General features: G+C 24.6%; 1 protein-coding gene across 1 annotated transcript in view; it reads right to left on the reverse strand.

Moving 5' to 3' along the window:
* Window positions 1-12720, reverse strand: part of LOC125270848 (anosmin-1) — a 75743-nt gene that overhangs the window by 15475 nt on the left and 47548 nt on the right. The window contains exons 6-9 of the mRNA XM_048194836.1: window positions 12148-12277; window positions 9376-9581; window positions 4620-4764; window positions 2755-2898 (exon numbers count right to left, since the gene is read on the reverse strand). Coding sequence (XP_048050793.1) covers window positions 2755-2898; window positions 4620-4764; window positions 9376-9581; window positions 12148-12277 — 625 coding nt within the window. The remainder of the gene's footprint in view (window positions 1-2754; window positions 2899-4619; window positions 4765-9375; window positions 9582-12147; window positions 12278-12720) is intronic.

Genomic DNA, 12720 nt, shown 5'->3' on the forward strand with positions numbered 1-12720 from the left:
GTATTTTGCTACATTTTTTGTAACTAAACAATTTTTACTAATAAATTATAAATTAATTTATTCTAAATTTTGCTATAAAAAGTTTAAGATATTTTTCATCCATGCTGTTTTATCAATTACCAAATTACCAAAAAAATACCAAATTAAAAAATTTAATAAAAAAATAAATGAAATTATTCTAAGTTTTGTAGTTTTATTTAAAAAAAAATGGACTAAATTGAAATTTAAATAATAAATTATTTTACAGTTTGTGCTATAAAAGTTGAAGATATTTTTTCTCACTGTTTTATCAACAAGTAATTTTTTTTTATAAATTTGAATAAAAATGTGACTAATCATTAAATAAATAATAAATTAAATTATTCTAAATTTTGCAGTTTTTTGCTATAAAAATTTCAAGACATTTTTTCATCCTTCATCTCGCTGTTTTATCAATTAGTAATAAAAAATTGATAAAATAAAATAAATAAAATAAATAAAATATTAAATTATTCTAACTTTTGTAGTTTTGCTGTAAAAAAAAAAAGATATCCTGCATCTCACTGTTTTATCAATTAGTCTTTAAATGAGCTAAATTAAAAATTAAATAATAAATAAATAATAATAAAAAATAACTGTTTTATCTATTTTTTGGGCTATAAAATGTTATTGTAATCTTGCTGTTTTATCATTTTCTAAATTAGACAATTAAATTCAAATTAAATTAATTATAAATAATAAATAAATTAAATTATTCTAAATGTTCTAGTTTGTGCTATGAAATATTCAGCTCTATCAATCAGTCATTTCAATAGACTAAATGAATACATTTACATTTCTAGTTTCAGGTTAATTTGTCATCTCTGTTTTATCACCTTCAGTCGTTTAGAAAAAGCTCCAGCTATCTGAATCATGTCATTGCTCGAGAGAGAGAGTGTGATTTTAGGATGAACAGTTCTTCAGAAGCAGAAGTGAAATTAGTTCAGGTTGACCTGACGCTTTGAGGCTGGCAGAATAAAAACGCTGAGCCACAGAACGAGTCAGCAGAAACGCGGCAGAAGCGGAGTCTCATTAACACGAGTCTGTCGGGTCGAAATCCGTCGGGCTGCGCTAACGGCTCCGGACCAGGAGGAATTTCCTTCATTAGCGTGGAATGGAGGAACTCGTTCCTGAACTTCAGCCTGGCTCGGGCGATGACATGTATTAGTAACGTAACACAGACCACCTAATAGAGCCTGACAGGAGCGCAGGGCTTCAATATTCCCTCTGACGTGTCCTCCCGCCGGCTTCGGGATTTCAGCACCGCAGTGGGAATTAAACTCGGATCACACCAACATGAAATACACTCATTTACATTCCTAAACCCTTCTTATTTGCATATTTGCAGTGTCAGTGTCACTGATTGGATGAAGGGAGCATATGTAGGGCCCTATGAAATCCGTTTTATTTTTTCCCAAATTCCGTTTTTTCCATTTTAATTTTTCTGGAATCCTTTTTTTTCCATTTTATTTATTTTTTTTTGGACTCCATTTTAATGGTTAAATTAAATTTTAGTAATCAAAAAGCATGTCTAATTAATTGAAATAATGAATCTTGTCCAATTTACCAACAATTTATTAAAAATGATTTTTTTTAGGGCCCGATGATTTTTATTCTCTCCCTCAACTTTCATTTTTACCAAATTCTGTTTTCTGGATTCCATTTTAATGGTTTAATTCCATTTTAATAATCAAAAAGCATGTCTAATTAATTGAATTCTTAAAAACAACAATATTTCTTAATTAAAAAGATATATATTTTATGATTTTTTTTTTTTTCAGAAATTCTGTTGTGTATTTAAATTTTTTAATAATATAATAAATGTTATATTTTCTAGTTTGTGTTATAAAAAATATATTTTATCAAGTATTTTTTTTTCTAAATTTGACTAAAAAAAAGTAATAAATGATAAATTAATTTATTCTAAATTTTGCAGGTTTTTTTCTATAAAAAGTTATTAGATATTTAAAAAGATTAACATTAAAAAGATATTTTTCATCCATGCTGTTTTATCAATTTGTCATTTAAAAAAAGTACTAAATTAAAAAAATTAATAAAAAAATAAATGAAATTATTCTAAATTTTGTAGTATTTTTTAATTGACTAAATTAAAAATTAAATAATAAATAAATTAAATTATTTTACATTTTCTAGTTTGTGCTATAAAAGTTTAAAGATATTTTTTCTGACTGTTTTATCAACAAGTCATTTTTTTTATAAATTCAACTAAAAATGTAACTAATAATTAAATAAATACTAAATTAAATTATTCAATTTTTGCTGTTTTATCAATTAGTTATACATTTTTTATAACGCATACCATACCATTTAATTCATCTTTTAATCATGAAATTAAACGTTTTTTTTCAAACAATGTTGCACAACAGAGCTTTACTGTTAAAATTAAAACATGGAAGAAAAACTGAGATTATTGTTTAAAAATATATTTTAATAATTTATTATTTATCTAAATTCTACTGTACAACAGTAATATGTTTCTGTCAAGTTAAATCACACTTTTATTTTGACGGGTTGCCGAGAGCTTTGAGTTTCTGTGTTTATGACGGTAGTTTTCTCAAACGAAGCAGTTAAATGCTGATGAAGTGACTTTCAGCGGCTCTGGAGATGAATTTGTGTGTTCATATAGTGAGGCGACAGCTGAATTCTTGCTGCTGCAGACACAGATGTTCAGTGTGTGTGTGTGTGTGTGTGTGTGTGTGTGTGTGTGTGTCGTACCTGCTCTCTTCTTCCAGTAGATGCGCACCTGCAGTTGTCCGTCCTGGTAATATGGTGTGCCGACTTCCAGAGCGCTCGAGGGTCTTTTCACGGACACTGATCCCAGAGCAGGAACCGCCACTTTCCTGGCCTTAGAAACGGCCTCTGAATCAACATTGAACACATCAGATCTCACTGAGGATCCACACTTTACTCCGGAGGGGAACGATCAAACAAATCTATCCTGCATCTAGTCGAGTTGCTTAGAAATTGTTAGTAAATTTCACAAATAAATACAGAGAAACGGCAAATGACACACTGAATTAAACGTGAATTAGAAAAACTGAAATAGTATTTTCTTGGAAAACATGCTCAATAATCTTCATTCATTTACAACTTCATTAAAAATGATTCTCTAAACACATTCATATTCTAAACTTCTAGACTTATTGTAATATTCATAACTTCTGTGAATCAGTTCAGTGAGTCAATTCATAACTGTGATTCAATAAATCGATTCGTATGAACTGTTATATTGGTGCATGTATATGAAAGTGATTAAATATGATTTGTCCTTGGGTTCATTTAGTTAAAGACACATCTTGACTATTTTACAATATATCATATATTTATATAAATCCTAATATATATATATATATATATATATATATATATATATATATAGGATTTATATAAATATATTTTAATATAATTGACAAACGTATACTTCCACCATGGTCCATATAATAACTAAAATTATTAAATAAATAAAACATGTTCTCATTCACGCAAAACATGGAGTATTTCCAGAAACATTAATTAAATGCTTTCATTTAAAAGTTTATTAGTTTAAAAAAAATGGACATTTTATGGTAGAAGAATACTTTATTTCCCAGAATGCTCAAATTGTCTAAATATGTTCATATATATTATTATTAAATAAATAAAAAATAAAAATGAAATCATTAAATAATTAATAATTGAAATATTTAAAATAAAATGTATAAAAATTAAAATGTTTATATATATATATATATATATATATATATATATATATATATATATATATATATATATTATAATTGTTATTACTATTATACTATTATGTATTCATATTTATTTTTTAGGATTTATATAAATAAAATGATTAAATTAATAATTATAAAAAATAAAAAAAAAAAAATCATTAAATAATTAATAATTGAAATATTTAAAATAAAATGTATACAAAATAAAATTGTTTAATTATATATATATATATACACCGGTATATATATATATATATATATATATATATATATATATATATATATATATATATATATATATATTACTATTATACTATTATGTATTCATATTTATTTTTTAGGATTTATATAAATAAAATGATTAAATTAATAATTAATATGAAAAAAAAATATATATATATATATATATATATATATATATATATAATTTAAATTATTAAATAAATAAAAAATAAAAAATAAAAATGAAATCATTAAATAATTAATAATTGAAATATTTAAAATAAAATGTATAAAAAATTAAATTGTTTAATTATATATATTATATATATATATATATATAATTGTTATTACTATTATACTATTATGTATTCATATTTATTTTTTAGGATTTACATAAATAAAATGATTAAATTAATAATTAATAAAATAAATAAAAAATTAAATAAAAAAGTAAGAATAAATAAAAAATTATTTTTAAATATATAAATTAAATAATAAATAAAAAAGTTAAATAATTAAAATATGTTAAAAGAATGTATTAGATAAGAAAATGAAAAGCATTTTTAACTATATCAGTTTTTAGCTAATATGAGGTCTTGTGAGTGTAAGAGCAGATGTGGGTCGGCTCTGTCTTACTCGTCTGGTTGCTCTGTTGAGTGTCGAGGCGGATGGAGGCTTTGGCGCTCTTCAGTCGCACCTGACCCCAGTATGTGACGGCCTGAACCTCCACGGTGTAGCTGCAGTTGGGCTGAAGTCCCTCCAGATCGACAGAGCTCTGGGCCTGAAACACATCGATCAACATCCGTCAATGAAACTCCACAGATCTGTGATCAGTTCTGCTTCAACACTTCATTTCCATGAAAACTGTGAATTTACTTCTTACACTATATATACTGTACTATGTCTTACATGTAATATATAATATATTCTGAAATACTTAATACATTGACATTTAATATTACATTTACATCTGACATATATTTAATATATCACATATTTGACAAATATTCAATATATAATACGACTGTTAATACATGACATATCTCACAAATATTTCATATATAATATATCTGACATTTAATGTATACTATTTAACAATTCAATTCATCTGATATACATTTAATATCTCAAATATGACATATTTAATATATATCTGATATATATATATAATATATATATATATATATATATATATATATATATATATATATATATATATATATATATATATATATAAAATATATATATATATATAAGATCTCACATATACTTAATATATATTTAATATATTAATATGCACATATATTAACATATTAAATACATTTTTTTATATAATATATTAACATATCTGAGATACATTTGATACATATTAAATATATAAAATATTTGACATTTAATATATAACATATCTGACATATATTTAAAATATAATATATTTGACATGTTTCATATATAACATATCTGGTATACGTATGTTTAATATATCATATTTCTGATATATATATTTTCTGATATTATATAATATGTTAAATATTTGACATATATTTAATATATAATATATTTGACTTTTATAATATATCTGATATACATTTAATATATAAATTATTTGACATATATTTAATATATATTTAACATATTAATATATAATTTATTTGACAAACATATATATATATATAATTAACATATCTGACATATATTTAATATATAATATATTTGACATTTATAACATAATTATTTACATGTATACAATATTAACATAATTCAAATTTATCTGATAAACATTTAATATATAAAATATTTGACATATTTAATATATAACACATCTAATATATTTAATATATAACATCTAACATATATTTAATATATATTTAACATACTAATATATAATTTATTTGACAAACATTTAATATATATATATATATATATATATATATATATATATATATATATATATATATATATATACATATCTGACATATATTTAATATATATTTGATACATATTTAATATGTAACATATCTGACGTATATTTGACATTTATAATATATTTGACATTTATAATATATCTGATGTAATTTATACAATACTTAACATAATTTAATTGATCTGATATACACTTAATATATAAAATATTTGAAGATTATTTCATATATAATATTTGACATTTAATAACACATCTGACGTTTAATATATAAAATGTTTGACGTTTAATATATAACATATCTGACATATATTTGATGTATAATATTTTGATATGTATTAAATATACTTCATACATAATATATTTGACATATATTTAATATATTTGAGATTTAGCAGGTGATCTGTTAAATCTATAACGAATTATATAACAACTAAAATTCATATCAGTAAATTTACAAATATGATTTATGCATATCTAATCTAGACATGCATAAATGTATTTTCTTTTTAAACTTTATTGTGTTTGTGGCTTTTGGTTAAATGACGAAACACCTCAGTGAATAATCTGACAGCCGCTGCTCTGGAGAGTATTTGGTGTTTCTGACAGGAAGACCTCAGAGCGACCACTGAATAATCTCCAAACCCGTCTGTCCAGGGCAGGACGTATATGAGGAACACATGTGAGCTTCCACTCCTCACCTGGCCACAGCATTCCTCTATCAGCGTGTGCTTGATTGGATTTAGTTATTGACGGTTAGTTTGGGCATTCCTGCACCAGCGGGTCACTAACCGAAGCCTGAGGTGCTGAAGCAGAACCAGCGGTCTGCGAGTCAACAGACAGATCGTGTGTCTGAGATTATGAACACATTCTCCGGAGGGATTGTTTGGAGACAGCGGGAGCTCCAGTAGCAGGAGTCACTGTCAGCAGATCAACCGCATCAGGTCAGATCTACAGCTTCCAGCAGCGTCTCACTCAAACCCTGACCTTTTCCTTCTGCTTTATCAGAATACTACGAAACTTAGTGAAAAACTCTAAGTGGATCAGCAATGGAAATAAACGGGAAACAAAAATACAGAGAAATTTTTTTGGCTACAATCTACATGAAGCATTCCGTGATTAAAAAAAAAAAAAAAAAAAATATTATATATATATATATATATATATATATATATATATATATATATATATATATATATATATATATATATATATATATATATATATATATATATATATATATATAATAAAAACTGATATAATTAAAAATGTTTTTCATTTTCTTATGTAATAAATTTATTTTACATTTTTTAATTATTTAACTTTTTTATTTATTTATTTATATTATATATATATATTATTATATTATATATTATATTACTTTTTTTTTTTAATTTTTTATTTATTTATTTAATTAATAATTGAATCATTTTATTTTTATTTTTATTTATTTAATGATTTAATCATTTTATTTATAGAAATCTAAAAAATAAATATGAATACATAAAGTATATATATATATATATATATATATATATATATATATATATATATATATATATATATATTTATTATATTATTTTATACCATATATTAATATATAATTATAATTAACATATTTAATATATTATATATCTGATATATACATTTCATATTTAATATATAACATCTGACATATATTTCATAATATATTTGACATACTACATTTTATATATAACACATCACTCACATACATTATATATAACATATCTGACATATATTTAATATATAATATATTTGACATTTATATATAATGTTAAGTAATTATGAAATAATTATTTCCAATATATATCCAAATGCAAAACTAAATAAAAGCATGCAATTATGGCCGAAAATACTATTTAAAAAAAAAAAAAAAAAAAAAAATATATATATATATATATATATATATATATATATATATATATATATATATATATATATATATAAAAACTGATATAATTAAAAATGTTTTTCATTTTCTTATGTAATAAATTTATTTTATTTAACTTTTTTAATTATTATTATATATATATATATATATATATATATATATATATATATATATATATATATATATATATATATATATATATATATATATATATCTCACTTTTTTATTTAATTTCTTATTTATTTTATTTATTTATTTAATTAATAATATAATCGTTTTATTTTATTTTTTATTTATTTAATGATTTAATCATTTTATTTATTTTATTTACAGAAATCCTAAAAAAAAATGTATATATAATTTATTATATTATTTTTATACCATATATTAATATATAATTATAATTAATTAACATATTTAATATATTATATATCTGATATATACATTTTATATTTAATATATAACATCTGACATATATTTCATAATATATTTGACATACTACATTTTATATATAACAAATATCACTCACATACATTATATATAACATATCTGACATATATTTAATATATAATATATTTGACATTTATATGTAGTGTTTTAAGTAATTATGAAATAACTATCTCCAATATATATCCAAATGCAAAACTAAATAAAAGCAAGTAATTATGTCTGAAAATACTCTTTAAAAAAATAAAATTAATATATATATATATATACACACACACAATTTAATTTTATTATCATACTATATTATTAGATATAATATAAAGTACTCATAAATATACAGTATATATATATTATTACTATACTATATTATATTATATATATTATACCATACATATATGGAGGGCCAAATTAAATCATTAAATAAATGATTTAATAATGTTGAAATATTTAAATAAATTATTAAATACATAATTGTTAATCAAATATAAAATATACATGCATAAATACAAAATACAGCCTGATAAAAAAAAAAAATATTATTGAAATAAAATAATTAGTTGAGTAATTATTACTGAAATTAAATACAGCACATTTAATACTAACAAACAAACAAACAAATAAATAAATAAGATCATATAAATAAGATGACAGATAATCCGAATGGAAATCCAAATAAAAGTAATTATGTCAGAATATATATATTGTTAAAGTTATCAGTGTTTGTTTCTGGTGTTTTCTGGGAGTTTCTTTGCTCTGATTGGTGATGATCAGTCACACCTGTTTCTTGTTCGCTTGACTGCTTTGAGTTTGTATTTAAGCTCTGTGTTTAGTTCAGTTCTTCATCTGTTGAAGGCACATGTACACGGCTGTTCTGTTTGTGTTTATATTATATCTATTATAATATATCTATTATTATAGCTCTTCGACCGTGTGACGGACTTACAGTCAACAAGCTTCTCGTGTAATCGTACGATTCGGCAGAGGAACTCAAATTTCCCTACAGATCAACTAATCCGTAATAAAAGGCTTGTGTGTGTGTTTAACAAATGACAGATTTCAGAGGTTTACACAGTGAAAGCCTCGAGGCGGCGAGGGAAGAAAGCATCAATTACCCCGTCGGTGGTCTTTCTCCTCTTTCTCCTGGAAGGCACCAGTGATTTTCCCGGGACACTCCAGATCCAGAAGACTTTGAAGTGGTGGACGGGGACGTCGGACTCCGCCGGAAGGGTCCAGTTGAGACGGACCGTCAGCAGACCGTCCTGACCCACCGTGATGTTTGTGGCTCTCAGTGCAGACGGGGTTGGAGGAGGAGACGGGTCTGAACACATGTAAACACAAGAAAATGTGAACAAACACCTGACAGTGAAAACGACTGATCAAACCAACTTCTTTTCTTATATTTACAGATCTCACATCTGTCAATGGTGAGTGAACAGTATTATTTTAGCATTATTTATATACTATTCATATTTTGAAGCTTGTTAATATTTTAGCTTTTATTTTTATATTTTCACATTTTTCATATATTTTTTATAATTTCATTAATTGTGCTATGTGCTTTAAATATTTCTATTTAGCTTCCATTTATTTTTATTTCAGTTTTTTTTTATATATTTCAGCTTTCAGTTTTGTTTTTTTTTAAATTAATAATATATTTGTGTCTTTGTGATAATGGAATTATTATTATTTTTTATTTTATTTAATTTTTTTATTTAATATTTAATAAAGTTTAAGCTTTTAATCTAATATTTATATTTATATTTTATTTCAGCTTTAATTAAATTAATAAAAATAATTAAATAATAAATTAAATAATAATAATTATAATTAAATAATAATAATAAAAATTAATTCTAGTATTAGTTAACAATAATAACACTGCAGGTGAACTGAGAAAATTTACCAGTCATGAAATGGTTGTTGATTTATTTTTAATAAATTATATATTTTTTGTCTTTGTGATAATGGAATTATTTGGCTGTTTTATATTTTATTTAATTTTATATTTTTATTTAATATTTAATAAATTGTAACTTTTTCCATCTAATGTTTTATTTGATTTTATTTCAGATTTATTTCAAATAACAAAAATAATTTTAAATATTTCTAGTAATAATTAACAATAATAACACTACAGGTAAATTGAGAAAAATTTACCAGTTTTATTTATTATTATATTTTGTATAAGAATATATATATATTTATAATTAAAATGAATACATTTTCGATATAAATTAAATTATATATGTTTGACTTTGTGGTAAATAAATAATTTGGTTGTTTTATATTTTATTTAATTTAATATATTTTTATTTAATATTTAATAAACTGTATACAACTAATATAACTAATATTATATTTTATTTTATTTATTTGTTGCAAATAACCAAAATGATTTTAGTTCTAGATTTATTTAACAATAACAATACTAACGGTAAACTGAGAAAATATACCAGTTAAATGGTACGTTTTATTTATTTATTTTTAAAAATATTTTATAATAATAAATAATAAAAATAAATAAATTAAATTATATATTTTTGCCTTTGTGATAATAAAATAATAATATTTTATTTTAATTAATATGTTCTATTTAATATTATAACTATACTCATGTATATTTGAAGAGGCGCATTTATCTGTCACTCAGTCTCAATACAAATTTAAAAAGAAACAAAAACAGCATTTTGTCTGATATAGTGAGTTTTCTGAGCAGATCTGAATGTGACGGTGGTGTTGTCCACTGCGAGCAGGATATGATGTCATCCTGTGTAGAGGAAGTAAAGTCAGGCAAATGGGATTTTAATGGAAAATGGCCCAATCTAGAGGCCCGTCTGCACCTGAACACCAGACGCTCGTCCAGAGCCGACACGCATAAATAATCAAGTTTCTGCTAATTGCTTCAACAAGGGATGTTAGCACAAAAATCAGCTGATCTGACTGAATGTGGTTCGAATAACTCATTAATTCCACAGTACTCGCTGATTGAATAATAAATCAGAGCACTAACTGAAGAGGCTATACATAAGAGGACGAGGGTCTCAAATCCTGCTGGGAAGTCGCTAGTTATGAGTTTGTAAGTCATAATTACAGAGGTGGAATAAACAAGATCATGATCCTGTGAGGCCGCGGGCACCAGATGATGTCTAAATAACAAGAAATTACCCTGCAATATGAGAAATAAAGGCAGAATTAACATAAATAAAGCCACGGAGTTGCAATTTGCAAAATAAATGTTTACAAGAATGAAAACAAATACATTTCAAAACATCTCAGCTGCAAGAAAGTGTTCAGTTCGTTCGTTTCCAAGACAGAAACACTCATTTCAGTGTATTTAATATAAAATATTATATTAATAAGATATGTATAATATAGAATATACATATATATATATCCCTCCAAACCTGTACTCTGTTATCGAACAGAAATGCAATTTTCTTTTTGTTTTACAGAGAAAAAATAACGTCATACAGGTTTGCAACAATATGAGGGCCAATAAATAGTGACAGAATTTTCATTTCTGTGTGAAATATTCTTTTAATAAAGTCTTTTATGAGGGATTTTTACAAGGCAGTACTTTCACTCGCCTAATAAACTGCATTTATGAACTGATTTTGAATGTAAATTATATTTTTCCTAGAATCACGGGAGAAGTGAATTTTAACACCCAAGCAAACAAATAAAAAGGACACATTATTTGGCTCATTTAAGCTTTTCTAAATCAGGCCTACATGTACTTCGGCAGCTCTGAACGACGAGCGGTTCTGTCGTAAAACTCTTGGCTAAAACGGGCCATTAGAGCAGAAGATAAAAGGCTTTTCCACCTGCCTGCGCAGTAAATCACGAGGATTTCAGCTGTCCGGAGGCCACCAAGGAAGACTCACCTCGGGACGAGCGGAAGTGCTTGCTGGGGGCCGTGAACCCGCGGGTGCCGTGAACGTTGACCGCCGCCACACGGAACTGGTACCACCTGCTCGGCCTGACGTCGCTCAACAGGACACGCTCTTCAGCAATCTGAGGGTCACAAAGAGTAAAAGGTCACGGCCTGAGGTCGCGGGGTCACGTACATGTGCCTCGGAATATGAGTTTGGAATCTGATCTATTTTAAAAGATGAAAGAGAATGAGATTAAAGGTTGAGACTGGAGAGACTTTATTTAAAGTTCTGTCTTGTTTTCCAGCACAAATATCTAAACATTCTTAAATCAAGATACATTTACTGGAGAAGAGAAATGACTGAAGAATTATCAAAATTAAGTGAGTATTTGCTTAAAAAAAGAAAAAAAAATTAAACAATTATGAACTAATAAAGCATCTCTACAGAAGACAATAGTGTCATTATTCAGCTCAGTTCCATAATTGTCGACGTTGCAGTCTATTATGAAATAAATTCAATTTCACACCACAAACTCTCCTCCTGCTATAGTAGCCACGCCCCAAACTCTCTGTCTGCTACAGT

Source organism: Megalobrama amblycephala, linkage group LG6 (assembly GCF_018812025.1).
Source record: "Megalobrama amblycephala isolate DHTTF-2021 linkage group LG6, ASM1881202v1, whole genome shotgun sequence".
Classification (NCBI taxonomy): Eukaryota; Metazoa; Chordata; class Actinopteri; order Cypriniformes; family Xenocyprididae; genus Megalobrama; species Megalobrama amblycephala.